This window comes from Rhamphochromis longiceps, linkage group LG14, assembly GCF_057381845.1.
Source record: "Rhamphochromis longiceps isolate RC_006_pf linkage group LG14, R_longiceps_female_GT1.1, whole genome shotgun sequence".
Taxonomy (NCBI): domain Eukaryota; kingdom Metazoa; phylum Chordata; class Actinopteri; order Cichliformes; family Cichlidae; genus Rhamphochromis; species Rhamphochromis longiceps.
Genome location: NC_140570.1, coordinates 24,443,017 through 24,464,681, shown reverse-complemented (window position 1 = coordinate 24,464,681; position 21,665 = coordinate 24,443,017). Strand labels below are relative to the sequence as shown.

General features: G+C 40.0%; 1 protein-coding gene across 1 annotated transcript; it reads left to right on the top strand.

Annotated features, from left to right (window-relative positions):
* Positions 1-6,178: 6,178 nt before the first annotated feature.
* calm3a (calmodulin 3a (phosphorylase kinase, delta)) lies at positions 6,179-19,249 on the top strand. Its single transcript, XM_085379764.1, has 6 exons — positions 6,179-6,385; positions 15,704-15,734; positions 16,160-16,303; positions 16,682-16,788; positions 17,145-17,280; positions 17,457-19,249. Exons 1-6 carry the CDS (start codon positions 6,383-6,385, stop codon positions 17,483-17,485), a joined length of 450 nt encoding a protein of 149 aa, XP_085235890.1. The 5' UTR covers positions 6,179-6,382; the 3' UTR covers positions 17,486-19,249.
* Positions 19,250-21,665: the final 2,416 nt, after the last annotated feature.

Below are 21,665 nucleotides of genomic sequence, written 5' to 3'. Positions count from 1 at the left end.
TTCCTTTCACTGGAACTAAGGGTCCAAGCCCAGCAGCATTCAGCCCCACACCATATTCACACCGTATCAAACTCTACACTTGGCACATTAAATGTCATGGTTCGGCCGTGTGGCAGGCAGAACTGGACCAAAACGCAGGACTCGGAGACAAGGGTGAACTAAAAGAGGCAGCCGTATTGCGTTGTAGCTGAAAACTCCATTAAATAAACTTGCAAAAATAAAACCTAAACTAGAACCTGGAAACGAATAACTGAACACTGAGAAGCTAGAAACTAGGCTCACCGCCACAGGGCGCACTGAAGAAAAAAACCACACAGCATTATGAGGGCACAACACTGACAGAAAGAAACACGGGGCTTAAATACACTGAAGGATAACGAGGGGATGAGACACAGCAGGAGAGCACAGCAGAGAGTAAGCAAACATAATAAGACAAGCAAAATTAGATACACTGCACACAGGAGAGTGACTATCAAAATAAAGCAGGAAACATGGCACAATTCACAAAGACACAGACTAGACACTGAGACATGAAACATGACAGACCTGGACACAGAGGAAACATGAAACACAGAGACAAAAAGGTAACCAAACATGGAACACTGGGAAGGTACAGAAGCAAGAAGCTAGAAGTATAAAACATAACATCAAGAGAACTAAAGCCAGGAATAGCAAATAAGAAATACAAATTAAACAGATACAAAACACTGGGTTAGCGACCAAGGACTGTGACAATACAGTCATGTATCACTCAGCCATGGAAACATATTCCATGAAGCTTTCTGCGCACTGTTCTTGAGCTAATCTGAAGGCCACATGAAGTTTGGAGGTCTAATGATTGACTCTGCAGAAAGTTGGTGACCTTTGTCATTATGTACCTCAAAATCTGCTGATCACTATGGGCTCAAAATGTGGTCATAAATATTTTGTACTTGTAAAAAAGATTTGTATGTGTAAAAAAGATTTGTGTGTGCGTAAAAAAGATTTGTATGTGTAAAAAGAATTTGCGTGTGCGTAAAAAAGATTTGTATGTGTAAAAAAGATTTGTATGTGTAAAAAAGATTTGTGTGTGTAAAAAGAATTTGCGTGTGCGTAAAAAAGATTTGTATGTGTAAAAAAGATTTGTGTGTGCGTAAAAAAGATTTGTGTGTGGACTTAGAAAAAAAACCCCTGCAAGTTACAAGTATGGATTTTTGACCCTATTTTTCTTCCCTTCATCTGATTGGTCAATGTCATGTCAATCACAAATGTAACAATCCAATCAGAGAACAGATGGGTTTGGCTGTCGAGGGGCGCTTTTTTTGAACTGCAGGTCTTTGAAGGGAATAAATGCCCTTTTACATGCCAACCCAGCGTTTTCCTTCATCACCACGAAGGAAAACAGTCTGTGGTTGTCCGAGTTTGGTGATTTTTATGTCACAGGTCTACGTGTTTAATACAGGGACTTCCACAGCCTTTTCAACAGCGCTGCGGACCGCGGGGTGGGGGCGGGCAGTGTTTTGGAAATGACAGTCTTCATTACAAAGCTTTCTTCGTTATGAATTAGCATACATGTTTTTATTGAACATTTGAAGAACTAGCAAAAAAAACAAACTCTTGTAGAGGACATAAAGTCAGAGATAGAAAAGACAAGGAGCAGGTGCATCTAGTACAGGTAGAGCAGCTGCAAAAACCCACAGAGCCCAGCAGCCAGCGTAACAAATTCTGGATCCTTTGCTTTTAGTTAGCATTAGCAGCGTATCCTGCATCCGATGTGAAAGGACTTTTATGCTGCGCACTGTGACTCACAGTAATGGTCCTGGGTCAGCCCTGACTTTGTGTTAAACTAATCCTAAAGTAATAATGTTATTTCTAACCACTGATATACCACAACTTTTTCCTTTCAACAGCTACTGAAAGTTAGGGGACCTAGCTGCTATCGGATATTTATATAGCGATCCTCCAGCTTCAAACGGTATCACCCTTCAAGGACCTGCAGTTCAAAAAAGCGCCCCTCTGACAGCCTAACCCATCTGTTCTCTGATTGGATTGTTACATGTGTGATTGACATGACATTGACCAATCAGATGAAGGGTAGAAAAATAGGGTCAAAAATCCGTACTTGTAACTTGCAGGGGTTTTTTTTCTAAGTCCACACACAAATCTTTTTTACACATACAAATCTTTTTTACGCACACACAAATCTTTTTTACGCACACACAAATCTTTTTTACACATACAAATCTTTTTTACGCACACACAAATTCTTTTTACACATACAAATCTTTTTTACGCACACACAAATCTTTTTTACACATACAAATCTTTTTTACAAGTACAAAATATTTATGACCACATTTTGAGCCCATAGGATCCCACTCTGTGTTATGGCATTTGTGGCTTACTTGCTGTCATTCCCAATTGCTTCCACTTTGTTCTAATACCACTAACAGTTGACTGTAGAATATTTAATAGCATGGAATTTCATGACTAGATTTGTTGTACAGGTGGCATCCTATCACCCTAAGCACCCGTTCTTTCACAAATATTTGTAAATACCGTCTGCTTAGGTGCTTGACTTTATACACCTGTGTCCATAGAAGTGATTTGAACACCTGAACTCAATGATTTGGATGGGTGAGTGATAAAGTCATATAACAAATGTCTGTATAAACAGGCAGAGCCTCACTAAATACAGGATCTAATCAGCAGGCCTGTTATCACCCATGCATAATTAAGTTGTTTTTTTCCCCTCTGCCCAATCATTCTATACATTGTGATCAGCCTGCTCTCTCACTCTTCACAGTACTTACCGAAGTGAAACTATAAGGAAATGGCACTAAGTCTAATATATGCTAGTCATATGCATTCAAAAATCTTAAACACACAGAAACACCGTCTCACCTTAAAGTGGGCAATCTCAGTGCACAACCATAAATTGTAAACAAGATGAATATACCCACATCCACACCATGCTCCTACACAGACCTTTGCAGACCAGTTGTAGCTGTGCACTGTCACCAGGAGGCAGTACAAAAAAAGAACCAGTCTGTGGGCTATTTTTTATGTTCATGCTTCTATTGGTCCTTCGATTTGGGCACTGCCACCGAGACAAAGTCATAACAGAGAAATAATTCCTCTGGTTTTGGATTTTTGATGTTTGCTGTTCAAGACAACTTTTCAATACTCAGTACACCATCCAGTCTGCAGTCTGTTTCAACTTGCAACTGCTGAATAATCCTAGTCCATCAGTAGCGGTTTTTGATACGGGCGACACGGGCGGTTGCCCGGGGCGGCATCATGGTGGGGGGCGGCATCACGGGCATCGGCATAAAAATAAAAATAAAAAAAAGAATTACTCTTACTTATGCTGCCCCGACATCATGCCAGCGCATATCGGGAATGGCATAGGCACCGACTGGTTTTCTATCGTCCATTAGCTGGGAGTAAGGGCGCCCTCCGTTTGCAAGGTGCGCCTGCTGCTTGCGACACAGGGAGGAGAGGGCGGGGCGGCGGCGGATTCTCTGGCTGGCTGGAGCAGCATCTGACAACCAACTCGCAAAATAAAATAAAATTAAAACAAACCAACAAACATGAAAACACCAGACATTATAATACAGACTTATAATTTGCACCGATGTTTTTTCGAAATTCTATACACGAAAAGTGAGCGCGAGAGCCCTCGGTGCGCCTGCTCGCTGATGAAGTCAAAGTAAACTTTATTGTCATCTCCGCTACATACAGTCCAATATACAGAGAGACGAGACGACGTGGCTCCAGTTACAGCAGTGCAAGTAAACAAACAATGAATATAAGAAGAGTAAGAAAATAAATATACACTTTAAGACACGTGGTAAAGGGATCAATAACAATTTAAAATTTATAATTTGCAGTTTGATGATTTAAAGTCTCACACACAACCCGTCGAAAGGGGAGGGGGGGGCTGCTTCTTCCAAATAGAGCACATTTCATTCATAATGTTGTAAATCCAAGCCCATTATGTATTATTATGTGTTCATGATTTGGACCCTGGGTTGTGCAAAATCCCAGAAATAAACCCTAGACAAATCGAATCTGTGAACTAAGGTGTAAGTCTATTAGGTTATGTTGTGGTATCCTCGGGTTGGGGGATGGGTGTTCATACTGGAGTGCAAAATTAAAACCAATGGAAGATGGACAAGAAAAGTTCAAAGCCATCAGGTGCTCAGTTTAGAAAAAAGAGAAAAGAAGAGGAGGAGAAACGAGCAAAAGATACAGGTAAGCAGATGTGTCATTGGATAATGGCAGGTCATCCTGAAACAATCAAAATCAGAATCAAAATACTTTATTAATCCCTAAGGAAATAATGTCGGGGGGGTGCCAGAGGGAGTGTTCGCCCAGGGCGCCAAACAGGCTAGGACCGCCACTGAGTCCATCCTTAGTCCATCCGAATCTCTGAAGCTCCCGCAGATTTAATAACCTTCTGGCATGAGTTTACCACACAGATTTTCAATAGGATTCAAGTGAGGTCTTTGCGCAGGTCACTCCATAACGTTCACTTTGATCTCCAGGAGGTAGTTCTCCACCAGAAACAACATATTTTTGGATCATTGGCAGACAGACTGGAAGGCAAAGTGACAACCAAACAGTTTACTGCAGATTCTTTAAGGTTGTCTTTCAAAATCTTCACATATCCTTCTTTCTTCATGATTCCAAGTTCTACACGCACTGAAGCATCCCCACATCATAATACTCCCACCACCAGGTTTCACTGTAGCAATGGTGTTCTTTGGGTTGAATGCATCTTCATCTTTCTTCAAAGATAAGCAACACCTTTATGGCCATAGAGTTCTAGTTTCGTCTCATCTGATCAAAAGATGTATTTCTAGCATGCGTAATCTTTCTCCAGGTTATCCTTAACATACTTCAGTCTAGCTTGAAGATGTCTCTTCTGCAGAAGTGGAATTTTTCTTGGTCTGCAACCTCAGATACCATTTCTGTGCAACACATATTTAGATGGATACATATTGTCAGGCATGAGAAAAACTGTAATTGGTAATTGGGAAAAAAAAACAGGTTTTAAAATGGGAACATCACTGTCTTTGTCTTTGTTATTGTCGTCGGCAGATAGTCTGAATTATGGAACATTTGTTACTGAATCACTGTCAGTACATTTATAGAAAGATATTCATAATCTTTAAATTGTGCATTGTGGTTTAAGCGATTGATTTCTTTTAGACTGTTCTCGATGTTTGTTTTGAAGGAAGGAAGGTTCAGGGCTGAAGCAATCAGCATCATGGGCTCATCCGGTTAGAATAAGAAAAAGCAGCCATCTAATTCAGAATTATTCTCAGGGTTCTCCTTTTATTCTCAAATAAATAAGGCAAAGAAGGACGGAAACAAAGACACACATGGACTGCCACAGCTCAGCTGCCGCCCCGTGTGGAAGTGAAGAAAGAGTGAGCCAAAAGTGAATGCAGTCCTTATATAATGTGTGACATATAATGTGTGACAGGTGAGTGCAATCGAGGACAAGCACCACACCCAATCAAAGGTGAGAGAACTAAACAAGGTGCATCTGGTGAAGTGAGTGGGTGTGCTGGGATGTGCTAAAAGGTGGGTCTCTACAACAATGTTACTAAGTCATTCATTTGTGTGTTGGAAGTTTTTCTGGGGTCTTCAGACACACTAATACTTTTGTCCAATTTGTATATGCGATTTGATTTGATCAAGAATCTTGGACAAGAGAAAAAGACATTTTGGAAGGTGTTCTGAAGACCTATTTTGGATTTGAGATCATGTTTTGGAGTATTTTGTCCCAGGACAAGTCTAATTTCAACCACAAATGTCTATTTTAGTATTTTTTGCACGAATGGTTTTTAAATTAATGAGCGGTACAGAAATTGCCCTGTAATTTTAAAATGGCCCATTAGTATTGTGTTCAGTATGATCACTGGAACACTCTTTTCTCCCATAGACTGTTTATGAGACGTGGTAATGGGGCTAGTATCTTTGCGCGGTTTGATTTTGTAAAGCAGCAAAAATTGTGGTTTGCGCTTTGTTAAGTGTCAAATAATTATTAGGCGCTAAACAGTGAATGATTACCGCAACAGAACGAGCTTTTTAATGCTCGTGTATTTCCATTTTGACAGTGGATTCAGTGGGACTAAAACGTACAAGACAGCGGCGGAGGGATACACGGCTGTCAAACTGTGGTACAGCACGTCGCTGGTTTAGGTTTCCGGGCAACTCTGCTGCAACAGAAGGATACTGTCTACACAGATTTCCCGAAGCATTTCTTATACTTAAAGTCCTGTTTTATTTTATTGTTCTATTTGAGTAAGTGATCCCTAAGTAAATAAAATACAAGTCATTTAACTGAGCTTTTTTTCATCTTCACGGAGCTTGAAAAGTCAACGGGACGATGGTAAGTGTAAGCTAGCTAACGTAAGCTAGCTAGCCTTAGCTATGAATCGTTTAAATCGTAATGTCCTCATGCGACACTTTAATGCGTAATATAATCGTAAATGCATACGGTCTGAAGCAATAAAGCATATTCCGGCTTCCCTTCACAATGGCATTTATAATATTGGCAAACTGCAGAAAAATCCCACACCTGACGTGCATACAACGCTCTTTTTTTCATCATTTTATCGTCTATATATCGCAATTTTCGATCGGTGGTTTTATGTGTGCTTAACAGCTGACGAGATAGAAGAGAAGAGAAACGTTTTATTTATTAGTGTCTGCCAAATGCGCAGCACACACGCTGTATTGCGAGAGGACACAAACGGCCTGTTTAATGCTCAAATGTATCACCATTCATTCGGTTGATTAGCAGAGTTGTTGATGATGTGGTTGCAGTCCCCGAGCTTGGACCGATATTTGTGGCATTTGGTTTTTGGGTTGTTGTTGGGGTTTTTTTTTTTTTTTTTGTTTGTTTTTTTGCTCACTTATTTATTTATTGGTTCGCTTGGACTCGAGAGTGGGCGTGGTGCCGGTGAAGGTGCTGTGTAAAAATAGACCGTCCAGTGTGAATGTGATCTTTACCCATCTCGTTAATCTTGCGAGAAAGACATTGGGACTCTGAGTAACTGTCATTTTCGACATGCCACATAAGGTGCTGCAGCACGGACAGTATCTGTGTTAGCCACATCAGCAGGGTGTTTTGAACGGACTCGGACATGCGCAACAAGCGAGAAAAGGGGTCGTATTCAACCACCGATTGGGGTTACATAAGAATACGGCTCACAGGTAGCAACACTTGTTTGTCATATTGCAAAGCTTTCAGCAAGGCACTGCAACAATTTGGGAATAGATTCAATACCACCATGACACCATGTCCTGCGTTACGTATTGCGCCATAACGTTGAACCGCATTCTGCTTCTGCTGAATGATCCTCTTTTCCACCCCTCCTTTCTCGCCTCCCTTCCCCCCGCATTGAACCAAGCATCCCTGGTGCAGTCGGCTGTCAGGACCCGCAGTGTACCCTCCAAGATGGGATCTAACTATTTTAAATACTTCTAATATATACTTGCATGTGAATATCTGTATCATATCTTATCATGTGTCGTCTGTTGTTCATCTGCATTCTGTAAGAGAGCAGGCGAATGGAGTCCCTTGCGGTCTTTGCCAAGTAAGGAAACTTGGACAGCTACAAAATCCAATTTATTCACATGCTGCTCAAACACCATTTGCAAATATGATTAACTGGCTGCACTTCAGAAAAATATTGTCAACATAAGAATATATGACATGCTCTGTGGGGTACTGATGAGTTGAAAGCAAGCAGTACTTTTTACAGCAGCTGTATAAATCCTCCAGCTGTGCTCTGATCCAGACACTGCTTGCTTCAGCAACACTGAATTGGTTGGCAGTGAGCAGACTGGATACTCTGCAGTCTGCCATGCTCCCTTCTGCCTACCCCCCTTCCCCTTAAATGGGTGACTCATTGAAATTGACTTGAATGCATGGCATTACCACCACCACCGCAGAAATTTTGCTACAGAAATGTTGGCTTTAATCTGTTTGGTTTTGAAAAAGCAAGTTCATTTGTCCATTATCTGTGGTGCAAGAGCATGTGGATACAGTGAAAACATGTTTATTCGAGGCATTAGCTCAACAGCAAATGCACAGTGAGTCCTTAGGCAGTATTACATATAGCATTATCAGCTTATCCCCATCAACGAATTAGTGTCAGTGCTAAATTGTTGCAGACTCTAATGGTCTGTTTTATGCAGCAGGTATTTCAGTTTTCTAACAAACATCCTGAAGGAATATGCAAAGCAGAAGGCACATTCAAAGGGTTTAATCTGTTTTTTGTTTTGTTAACATAATGTATTTTTTTATTTTTTTTTATTTTTTTTAATTAAAATTTTTTTTTTTAAAGAGTCGAGGAGGTGGTTAGTTGCGGTGATATTCAGTGTGCTACATTGGCGACCCTGTTCGTGTCTCACTAATTATAGCAGGCGTGTGTATTTCGGGCTGTGGAGTATTTATACCAGTCCCTCATCGCACTTTCTCAGCCTGAAGTGAGCATGTTGACTGACTTGGACAGGCCTGATAAGGCTTCACATGGAGCGCACAATTATGTCTCAGATGAACTTGAAGAATGAATTTGTGTTACATGAGTTTAAATTCCTTGTTTGATTAATGAATTTATTTTGTGTGTGTGTGTGTGTGTGTGTGTGTGTGTGTGTGTGTGTGTGTGTGTGAGTGTGGTAAAAAAATATTGAACACTGTATGAATCAGCAGACACCCCACAATAAGAAATCACAATAATTCGGTCATGATACAATATTATTGTGATTTTTAACCATTTGCAACTTTGCATTAACACATACTGCCATTTTTCTTCTTTTTTCAAATGAGTATTTTTTTTCCTCAAAGTTAATTTGTTTGTATTTTTTATTTATTTTTTTATCCAATAAAAAAGTTATCTCACTTCAGTTTTCTATTGGTGGGGGTGGGGGGTCAGGCATACAAGCACTGTTATAGTTAGACATTCCTATTTAACTATTAAATGTACTCTCAGTAACCTTCTTGTTCTGTTGTAATCTAACTAGAATACAGCCGGTAGGCAGCCAGTCGAGTCCCCTCGAGTTGTGCTCGTTGACAAAGGCTCATTCAGACTGATAGCAATTTTTGGGCAATCTGTCTTCATTTACAAATTAAATAAGTCATTTACAAACCTTAAGTAATTTTTCTGAGAGTGATTGAATACTGGCCAAGTCAGACTGAGACTGCAGAAACTCCAGTGTTGGATTTTAGGTTGAGCCGATTTAATGCAAGTTTGCTCGGCTAACAATATCTCAAGATGGTGGAGCTCTCTTGTTTCTAGTATTCCCAGAATATTTTCATTTAGTTATTAACAATTATTATTACATGAGTTCAAACAATATTTCTTTAATTTACATACATTTGTATGTGAAAATGTGAACACATCTACAGTTTAAGTTTATTGTAAAGCTTTTTATGCTGTATTAACATAGTTTTATCTAGGTCATAGGTAATGGCCGGGTCTAGCTGCCAGAAAATACTGCAGTCTGTTTTGAATTAGTTTGTCTAAATTGCATTTGGATTGGCAGAGCCTGTGTACACAGTGGAGCCTGATGCACGTGTTCTCCATTTTGCCTGCTGGAAATTCTTTGTTTTTCTTTGAAAAATGATTGTTTTCAGGGTTTTTATATCAATCCAGAAGTGATTTAATTTGTTACTGCTTAGTCATTTCTTTTCCAAAAATATGAGAAACGGCTGTTTCATTTGTCTTTCTTTTCGTTTCTTGTTTATGAAATTTCATCATTTTCCCCATCAAGTTTAAGACCAGTTGAAAAATGGCAAAAAAAAAATCATATTTTGCATGGTTGGATCTTAACAAGGTTCCAAGTAGAGTTTCAGTGTGCAACAAGAAGAAATAGGAGTGAGACAAAAAAATTTTTGAGCATGCAATTTATTGAAAACCACGCTTAAACTGAAACAGGCTGTTTTACAGCTCATCAAAAGTTTAGCCTTAAAAAGGCCAAATCTGTGCAAAAATGTGGATTCATTGTCATTTTCTGTCAGGTAGAAAATGTCACACCACCCTTCCAAAAGAACCGGAAACTACCCCAAAACAGAAATCGAAGTTCCAGACATGAACTCGGTAATGAGTAGGTCCACCATTATTGTTGGTCTCTTCAAAAATTCTTTGTGGCATGCTTAATGCAAGCGTTTCCATGAGTTGAGTGGGAACATTTCTTCAAGTGGTGAAGACAGCCTTATGACGGGCATCTACTGTCTGGAACTGTTGTCCATTTTTGTACATTTCCTTTACCATCCATCCCCAAAGGTTCTCAATTGAATTTAGATCCGGGGAACACGCAGGAGGGTCCAACAGAGTGATGTTATTGTCCTGGAAGAAATCCCTTGTCCTGCAGGCATTGTGTGCTATAGCGTTGTCCTGTTGAAAAACCCAGTCGTTACCACACAGATGAGGGCCCTCAGTCATGAGGGAAGCTCTCTGTAACATCTGTACATAGGCGGCAGCCATTTGATGCCCCTGCACCTCCTGTGCTCTAGGGCTGTGCGATAGGACCAAAATCTCATATCCCGATATAAAACTTCTATCGTGCGATAACAATATAAATCACAAAAAATGTAATATTTCCTGTAAATTCTGTGAATCTCGGGTAGGTGAAGTGTTTCCAGCTGGGCGTCTTGTACCTGGAGTCGAGTGTTTTAACCGATGCATGAAACTACACATTTTTAGGCATAGGTTGTAACGGCCGCCGTTTTCTTTGTATTTATTACACAGCGTGCTGCGGGGAAAGCCTGTTCTAACGTTTGAGTCTAAGGTTTATTTTTTAGCACCTGACGACTCTTTTTTTGCTTCTCATCCGTCAATACTCTGCATACTTTTTCACGTGATTCCGTTTATTTTGAAAATTCTCAACAGGATCTTGAGCTTTCTTGTGAAAGGTTTATGTGGAAAATAAACAAGCGGACATGCGATGGTTTTACCTGGTCGTTGTTGCTAACGACAACCCATAAAAACAGGTGCTTGTCTGTCTGTAGTGTGGTTATATTAAATATAAGAGAAAGAGAGAACTTTAAGAAATTAATATAGCCACTACAGTGACCATCAAAACGATGAAAAAAATATTGCCGTTAACAGTTTATTTTGCGACACCACGAAACAAACGATAGCGTAAAATGAAACGATAGACGTTTTTATATCGTCATCCGATATATATCGTTATATCGAACAGCCCTAATGTGCTCCATATTTCCACTGAAGGAAAAAGCACCCCAGACCATTATGGCGCCGCCCTCCACTGTGGCGTGTAGAAAACATCTCAGGTGGATCTGCTTGTCATGCCAGTAATGTTGGAAATCATCAGGACCTTCAAGGTTAACTTTTTTCTCATCAGAGAATAAAACTTTCTTCCACCTTCAATGTCCCATGTTTGGTGCTTTCTTGCAAAGTCCAAACGGTCAGTTTTGTGGCATTCAAGGAGTAGGGATGGGTATTGTTTAGGTTTTATCCGATACCAATACCAAACCGGTACTTTTGAAACGGTGTCGGTGCTCGAACCGGTGCTTAAAGAATCAAGAACACAGACTTTGTCCAAAAACCTCTCATGTTTAGCTGTTTTTTGTAAAAAGATAACATTGTTAGCCTTTTCTGCAGCTATAGGGCATATATGGTATCACTCTTGGCTGGAAGCAGTGCTTAAACAATGGAAAAAAACACCAACTTTGTCCAAAAACCTCTCATGTTTAGCTGTTTCCCACTTTTTCTTTGGTCATTTTAGTTTCCGGTATCTGCCATCAAACAAGAAGACAGCCGCATGTAACTACGACGGTGTTTGCTAGTTCACCTTACATGCATTAATTTGATAACGTGGTTAGCCTACTCAACGTAAATTACACACAAACAACATTAAGCTACTCGCCCAGAGAGGAACGGCTGCTGCTGCCATCATCATCTGTCATCATTTCTGCTACACGGCAGGGCTAGGAGCCAGGACTCTCCTCTTCGGGTTCAAGTTGCTGACTCCGGGTCGATAACAGGCACCACACCCGCAGTAGATGTGCTCGGTGTGAGGTCTCGCAGCAAGCTATCAAATAGGGCGCATTTCTCGGCTTTTAAAAAAACGCTATGCGCCACCATGTGTTTCATCAGATTTGAGGAGTTACCTCCTTTGCACAGTATTACAGTATCAGCATAATAGCACTTGTTGCAGGCTGCTGAGTTTGCATCTTTTGCTGTGAAGTACAGCCAGACTTTTGACCGTTTCGCCTTGGGCATTTTTAATCTGTAGCCATAATGGCACCGGATATCGGTACCCATCTCTATCAAGGAGATGAGGCCTTTGAAGACGTTTTTTGTGTTTGTGGCCCTTCAGTCTCAGATGCTGTCTGATGGTTATGGGGCTGCAGTCAGCACCAGCATTGGCCTTAATTTGGGTCAAGGATCGTCCAGTGTCTTGACAGACAGCCAGTTGGATCCTCCGGCTCAGTGCTGGTGAAATTCTTTTGGGTCCTTTCACTTGACTTTTTTGTTCCATAACCATCAGGATCATTTAAGAAATTCCAAATGACTGTCTTACTGCGTCCCAGCTCAGCAGCAATGACGTGGTGCGAGAGACGCTGTTTATGCAGTTCAACAACCTGACCAGGGGTCCGTTCTTCGTACCTCACTTACTACATCCAAGATCAAATGACACATCCAAGATCAAATCATCGCGCTAACTTTGAGCTCGCTATCCCGGTTCTCCAAACACACCTGTTGTTGACGATTAGTATAGCTGGATGAAGTAATGTGAGATCACTGGGTGGCTTAACAGGGGCTACGCATCGATAGTAGAAACATTGATCGGCAACCCTTTGATTGGTTGGCGAAAATGTCAAAGGAGCGCGCTCGGTATTTTTCGGCAGCAGAGCAAGAACTCTTGATTGAGGGATTTCAGGAGTTTCAGAGTTTAATTAAAACGCAAGGGAACGCTGCAAAAGCAAGGAGAGAGGGCTGGCAGAAAGTTGCTGACAAATTAAACTAGTAAGTAATTTAATAATTAATAATAATAATAATAATCGATTGGATTTATATAGCGCTTTTCAAGGCACCCAAAGCGCTTTACAATGCCACTATTCAGTCACTCTCACATTCACACACTGGTGGAGGCAGCTACGGTTGTAGCCACAGCTGCCCTGGGGCAGACTGACAGAAGCCAGGCTGCCATATCGCGCCATCGGCCCCTCTGGCCAACACCAGTAGGCGGTAGGGTAAATTTATTATATTATATTACATTATATCCTCTTTCACATTAGAGCCACAACAGGACCCACTAGAACATGGGAACAAGTAAAAGTGAAATATAAGAATATTCTACAGAATGGTAATATTTATCACTTATATTGCTTTTAGTCTCTTGAAAAGAGACCCTGAAATAATCAGTTTGTTTGTTTATAACAGCAACCAAGAAAAGGGCAGAGCAAAAAAAGACAGGTGGTGGTCCTGCACCTCCTCGTCAACAAGTTGGTTAAGTAAATAATACCCTCACGGGAAAATGAGCACACTGTCGCGCTGAGCTAAAGGATCCTGTCTATCCCGCAATATACGCGGAATTCTGAAAACTCTCCTTATCAATCTTGCACCTTCCGCAATGGGTGGCTCGCGTATACGGACAGGACATGGCTGCGACAGACTTCCCAAATCCACCTTCGCTTTTATAGCCGTGGTCTCTCATCTTGATTACACGAAGTAATTTACTATTACTACTCTAAAATATGAATTACATCTGAAATAATCAAATACATGAAATAGAATGATTAATAGTACATTTCCCTTTTTTTAGGAAATGACCTAAAAAAACCCAAAGAAAGAAACAACTGTTAAGGTTCAAAAATATTGGGGATGGACACCAGAGGAAAAACCCACAATAACAACACTGGTTCGGTCGGGTTGAGTCAAACGATGATTTAATGATCACACACGTGGGAGATGGACACTGTATGCAGACAGTCTCAGATCTCACCTCAAAAAACACATCACCATAGTTTTATGAAATCAGGGTATTAGAACGCCCCCTCATGCGTAGTGACAGGTGTAATACAATCAATGTTGACAATTTTATTTAACACAAAGAATAACATTGTCTCCTTCCCGAGGGCAGACGCTGACTGCCCCCGTCTCCTGGAACCGTCTGTACCCTGCTAAGACACAACATGGCAGCTACAAGGACTCTTTCATTTGTTAAGACCATCAGTGTGTATTGCTCTAAATCAAGTATATAATATTAAATGAATATTGCTGGATCAGCTACTTCTACTTAAAACATATTAAAACATGACTAAGCACAAAATCACCAAGAATAACATCTTATAAGTGCTGTGTAAGCGCGTGCGGCCTTCCAAGCTCGAAGCCTTTGCCCTCCATAGATCAGCCAGACTCGCGCTGGCTGTAGCTTTTAACCTTTAATTACCTTGAGCACAACTCTAGAATGAGCAACAAACTGAAATGTGTATGGAATGATCATGGTTACATCTGCAATGAAAAATCATGTTATTATTCTGGTACCTGTAAAAAAAGATCAAACTAAAGTTATCACCATCACTGTAATGCAAAGAATAATGTAAGATCAAAAAACTTCAATTTATGCTTAATGCAAAGCTGGTTATATACTTCTAATGAACTAATAATGCCATATTAAAATATTAAATGATAATGAGAAAAACATCCCCTCCTTATTCTACACAACAAAGGCAACATTTTACAACTTCAACCTAAAGCGCTCTATCTATGCAAGATAGCATGGGTGCTCTGTAGGAGTAAAGTCAGTTTCAGTCCACTTCTGTATCTGTATGGAATCAATAAAAGAATCAAATACTGCATTATCTTTAGTTACATTTGATAATATTTATTTATGGTAAAACAGTGGTAAAATATCGCTGTTGCTTTTGTATAAATGAAGCGGACATACCTGAGTGGCCGGGATCTAATCTTGTTTACATAAAGTAAGCCTGCTCCCGAGCAGGTTTACGCTTACGGATCTGTTGCTATGACAGCAAGTCCCGGATGAGCTTCGGGGAACCGAACGATCCAAGATCACGCGAAATCGTCAACAATCAAATCCAGCTAACTTACTTAGCGAGGTACGAAGAACGGACCCCAGGGTTCAGAAAGGGAATGTTTATTTGCATTGCCATCAGAACGTCATGACAGTGTGACATTTTCTGTCTGACAGAAAATGACAATGAATCCACATGTTGAAGCTCTACTTGGAACCTTGTTAAGATGCCAAATATGATTTTTAATTTGTTTTTATTATTATTATTATTATTATTATTATTATTTATTTATTTTTTTTTTTTTTTTGCCATTTTTCAAGTGGTCTTAAACTTTTGACCAGGACTGTATATGTACATATATTTATGTCTAAAGTATATTTCCTCTACCTTGTATAATGTATATTTTCTTCAGTTTTTTGCATAGTATTGTTGTTCTTAGGCATGATGCAGCTGTGTCTATATAACTGCCCTCTCTACTGTGCTGTTGTAACAGTGTGAATTTCCTGTCTCTGGGATTTAAATGCTGTCTTATCTTATTTGCCTAGTCCTGATATAAGTTGAACTTGCCATTAAAAACTGTATTTCTTGAATACAATGCACGATTTAATAATTGTAAATGGTGGCAGGGTTGAAAAAGAGGTTATTTCCATGCTGAAGCATCAGTGTTTTATCAGTGTCTTTTTCCCTTTTCAACAGGCTGATCAGCTGACTGAGGAGCAGATTGCTGGTGAGTGCATACCTTAACCAAGCTTTTTTGACTTGTTTTAGGTTTAGCAACACCTAATTTCTCCAACAAACCTTAGAAACTAGGCTCTCAGAGATTATACAAGATGTGCAGGTCTATGGGATTGTATGCTAATTATGGTCCCATACTATTAACTAGATAATTGCATTCAATTTGTTTTCCCTAGGTATAAAATCAGACCCTGGGTAATGAGAAGCAGCAGGGTTTTGAGTCAGGTGTCCTAGAAATGCTTGCATGTCTACATTAAAGCTGCAGTGCTTTGTATTCAGCCTGTGCTCTTCTTATCAGGGGTTGTCTGTTCAGTGTCCCAGTTGTTGCAAATGCACTGACTATTGTGTATAGTCAGTGAATGTTCATTGGATTCAGTCTTCATTACAACTCACAGTTCTCTTTCTGCAAATGTACAGAGTTCAAGGAGGCATTCTCACTGTTTGATAAGGATGGCGATGGTACAATTACTACCAAAGAGCTCGGGACTGTCATGCGCTCTTTGGGACAGAATCCTACAGAGGCTGAGCTGCAGGACATGATCAATGAAGTAGATGCTGATGGTGAGATCAAACTAACATGCACAAGAGCTTGAAGTTGCATTACTTTTGAGAAAGCTCTTCATGAAGAGAATTCTTTTGTCATTCAAGAATTTAGTGACTGGCATAAATGCAGATCCTGATATCTGAGATGGCATAACTTGTTTCTGTTCTCTCTGTATAGATGTGTGTAGATTGAATCTAGTCTTTGTTGTTTTTGTTGCCTTGTCTGTTGTGATTAATAAAAATGATGTGCATTTCCTTTTATACTTTGAACTACCTTGCATTGTCATAAGCTAATTTTCCTGATCTGATTTTGAGTTTTTCTGGTAAATTACACGGTGATAACACTTTTTTTCTGGTTTGTTATTTGTTTTTGTTTTATTTATTTATTTTATTAAGGTAATGGTACAATTGACTTTCCTGAGTTTCTGACAATGATGGCCAGGAAGATGAAAGATACAGACAGTGAGGAGGAGATCAGAGAAGCCTTCAGAGTCTTTGACAAGGTAAAGTAGGAGTAAAGTGGAAATATTTAATTAGACTATTCAGCAAAAGGAGAGCCTCTGTATTTGTTAGAAATGACTTTGATCCATGATGATGGCTAGACAAAAGAGTGAAAAATGTCTGCATAAGCGATATTCTGGAGCGTTTCTGTCTTTCTGCTAGCCGGACTATTATATTAAGCGTCACAAACACACAAATATTGAACATTTAGCTCAATAGACTTCCTAAATCAGGATCTCGACATCACAGGTGAAGGGAATAGCCTTGTCTCTGGCGCTATGGTATCTGTAGACACACACCTGCCTGTAAACATAGAAGACACCAAGCTAACTTTCTGCTTTTGTTTTGCCACCTGTAGGATGGTAACGGGTACATCAGTGCAGCAGAGCTTCGGCACGTCATGACCAACCTGGGTGAGAAGCTCACTGATGAGGAGGTGGACGAGATGATACGCGAGGCCGACATTGATGGAGATGGTCAGGTCAACTACGAGGGTGAGATTTTAATTATTAACCACCATACTTTTTGTGAGTCTGCAAATGTGAAAATCTACAAGTTTGTGTGTATGCACTTTTTTTTTCCATCTGGTAACGGTGCTGTTACAGTTAGTTATTTGTTCATTATTTAACGTAACTTTAAATGTTGCTTTCTGTTCTTTTGTTTTCCACAGAGTTTGTCCAGATGATGACAGCCAAGTGAAGAGAAATTTGAAATTTCTTTTAACGTTGCTTATCCTCTAAGATCACTGTCAAATATGTCAAATATACCAAAAAAAAGAACAATTCTCAAATGATAAATTTACCCTCCCCTCCAGAAAAAAAATCATTTATCTAAACCGTTTGCAAATTGTGCTTTAGTGCATCCAGCTACTTCTAAGGTATCTGTTTCATCACCACCAGAACAGAATAATCCCTAGAGAAGTTAATGGACCAAGCTTTAAGAGGGCCAAAGCCCCTGGTACTTCAGACCAAGATTCTGCTGAGTCACCCTGCTCCTGATTAATTTAGAGGAAAGCGCAACATCATAAAAGGCAGAGGGATAGGAACCTATGCCACGGTTCATGTAGAGAAGTTGGCTTTTCAATTCTTACCTGATAGTCTTGAACAAAGAAAATCGACTCTCTTGCACCAGTGGTGACTCTCCAAATACTGAATTGAGTACTCTTCTTGCATGCACCCTTTCTGTGACTGTCTCTCGTGACAACAAGGAAGCTCTGATCTTGTCAGAGGTAGTGTTCAGGTTGTGTACACACTGGAGGTATATACATAAATATATAGCTATATATCTGTAAAAAATTTGTGTCACTATTGATTATTGCAAGAGCAAATAGTTGCAATGTAGGGTGTTTATTGGTGCTCTGCTGGAGATGAGCATTCTTATAACCTTGAAGAGTTCGAACGAAAACGAGGGACTGAAAATTGCTGGATGGTTTTTCTTTTTTTCTTTGTTTGTTTTCCTCAGTTGGATGTTATTTTGTATTGTTTTGAGTCGTGGGTTTTACGTTGCACTGATTGAAGACGGGAGTGTGTTGAATTGCTTCAGGATGATTATTGGGAAAACACACTTGAGGACTGCAGTTGATACATTTGTTCTGCAAACAGATATCCTGATGATGCAATATTGATGTAACGCTTTATAAATGTGTTCTCAAATATTAATGTATTGCTGACGAACTTTGGTCACAAATTATATCTATATAAGTGTATCGTTAAATTTGCAATGCCTATTGTTGTAGTAAATGATCTGTGACATGTTTTCTCTTCGGTTTTGAAATGTGCCATAATACTCTTAAAAAAAAAAAAGAAAAAAAAAAACCTTCAACCTTCTTGCAAGACCTGTAGTTCTTTAGAATAGAAAAACTCTACTTAATATAATAATATAAAAATACATGCAGTTCATCATATTTGCACTTTGGTATAAACCATGTGGTTGTTTAAAAAAATGGAGGACAAAAAAAGTTTTGTTTTAAAAGAAGAAAAAGAAACCAAATGTCACTGTTGCTGCTGCTATAACAACATGTTTCACTCATTGTCCTTGTTGTTGTCTGATCTTCAATTTATAGTCCGGTGATTCAACCTCCAGTCGGCTTGCTGTTTTACTAAACCGAATACATTCAGTGTATACTGACACATACTGCTTGTGGTGGGGGGGTGATGTGTTTCATTGAGGCTTTCATATGGGGAATGAAATGGGTTTGTAGCAACGACTTCAGCTTTAGATGTGCAGTTGGTTTCAGTGTTAGGTTTTTGAACAGTTGGCTAAATTTAAGCTGGGGAATCTTGTGATTTCCTCAATGTGTGAAACTTAATATACTGCTCTGTTTGAGGCGTACTAATTGGTTACATTTGAGTCAGATGTTTGGAAGTAAATGGTTATTGGACTGTTAATTTCTGAAGGTGTGTCCAGTATGGAAAGATGTGATATATTTTCCATAAATCAATAAATTGACTGAGCTTTACTTCACCTGCATTTCCTTGACATGTTTATTCTAAAATTAGTCATTAATGAAACAGACATCCTTTTGTTTCTTCTTTTTTGTAACTGTTCACAAATTCCCATAATGTTGCAATACACTCCCCCGTCCAGTGCTTCTGTGTTAGAAAGGAGACTCTTCCAGATAGCCTCAGACTGGGTCAGGGCAGGTCAGCCTAGGTCTTCACTCTAGAAACTATCCTGGGCAGAGGCTATATTTGGCAGCTCATGAGATTGCTGCAGGAGCCTGTGCTAATCCAGGTCAGCAAGGGTCACGACCCCTCACACAGTCTAAATGCAAAAAGCCTTTCTTGTTGAGAGGCAAGATCAAGAGCCAATAGAACAGCGTTTTATCTGGGCCAGGTGAATGTGATTGGATGTGTGTCCACATGCTAATCGTGTAAGTGTAAGTAGATAATATAAATGAATTAGGAAACAGGAGCACACTCAGCAGTACAATAAGAACCGTAGCACTACAGACAGGCAGGTGTGGTAATCCCTCTGCGGTTGTATAACAGGCTGGAAAGGCTTGCTGGTTTACACTGAGAATCAACAATGCACTGCCTCTTCTGCAGTGAGGGTTGTAGACATTCATTATAAATAATTGAATTACAAGTTTTACTTTCGATCTGCTGTATCAAGTGGAGAAAAGAAAGAGAGGCAATCACTTACAGATTACAACTGTACCAGCAAAACAGATTACAAAATCTGATAAATATCAAAGACACAGTACACTGAAAAACAGCAGCGCCCCCAGCACACACCAGCCATTTAATGTGCTGCTCAAATCACAATGCCTCAATGAATACGAGCCAATAATCAAATAACACAAGGCTATATATATATGTGTGTGTGTGTGTGTGTATGTATATATGTATGTATGTATATACATACATACACTAAATGTTTCACTACATTTCCAATGCAGTAATTTTCACTGACATTAAATGTTTATAACGTAATTCTACAGTTTGTATGGAAACTTGAGTAAATTTTCTGAAGCACAGTAACTGAATCCTTGGTAATTAGGCTATAGCAAAGGGGTTTTGGACTTGTTTAGCCATCAGTAGTGGAATATTTAGTCTGGGTCCTCTATATCTGAGATGTCCAATTCTGAGTCAATGCTTCCGAGTTCCTAGCTGGCCTCATAGCAGCCATGTTACTTAAGATATTAAAAAAAACCATCAGAAAGTACAATGTTTGAAATGCACAGAAAACTATAAACAGGGCTGCACATACAGTGGGGCAAAAAAGTATTTAGTCAGCCACCGATTGTGCAAGTTCCCCCACCTAAAATGATGACAGAGGTCAGTAATTTGCACCAGAGGTACACTTCAACTGTGAGAGACAGAATGTGAAAAAAAAAATCCATGAATCCACATGGTAGGATTTGTAAAGAATTTATTCGTAAATCAGGGTGGAAAATAAGTATTTGGTCATTAACAAAAATACAACTCAATACTTTGTAACATAACCTTTGTTGGCAATAACAGAGGTCAAACGTTTACTATAGGTCTTTACCAGGTTTGCACACACAGTAGCTGGTATTTTGGCCCATTCCTCCATGCAGATCTTCTCGAGAGCAGTGATGTTTTGGGGCTGTCGCCGAGCAACACGGACTTTCAACTCCCGCCACAGATTTTCTATGGGGTTGAGGTCTGGAGACTGGCTAGGCCACTCCAGGACTTTCAAATGCTTCTTACGGAGCCACTCCTTTGTTGCCCGGGCGGTGTGTTTTGGATCATTGTCATGTTGGAAGACCCAGCCTCGTTTCATCTTCAAAGTTCTCACTGATGGAAGGAGGTTTTGGCTCAAAATCTCACGATACATGGCCCCATTCATTCTGTCCTTAACACGGATCAGTCGTCCTGTCCCCTTGGCAGAAAAACAGCCCCATAGCATGATGTTTCCACCCCCATGCTTCACAGTAGGTATGGTGTTCTTGGGATGCAACTCAGTATTCTTCTTCCTCCAAACACGACGAGTTGAGTTTATACCAAAAAGTTCTACTTTGGTTTCATCTGACCACATGACATTCTCCCAATCCTCTGCTGTATCATCCATGTGCTCTCTGGCAAACTTCAGACGGGCCTGGACATGCACTGGCTTCAGCAGCGGAACACGTCTGGCACTGCGGGATTTGATTCCCTGCCGTTGTAGTGTGTTACTGATGGTGACCTTTGTTACTTTGGTCCCAGCTCTCTGCAGGTCATTCACCAGGTCCCCCCGTGTGGTTCTGGGATCTTTGCTCACCGTTCTCATGATCATTTTGACCCCACGGGATGAGATCTTGCGTGGAGCCCCAGATCGAGGGAGATTATCAGTGGTCTTGTATGTCTTCCATTTTCTGATGATTGCTCCCACAGTTGATTTTTTCACACCAAGCTGCTTGCCTATTGTAGATTCA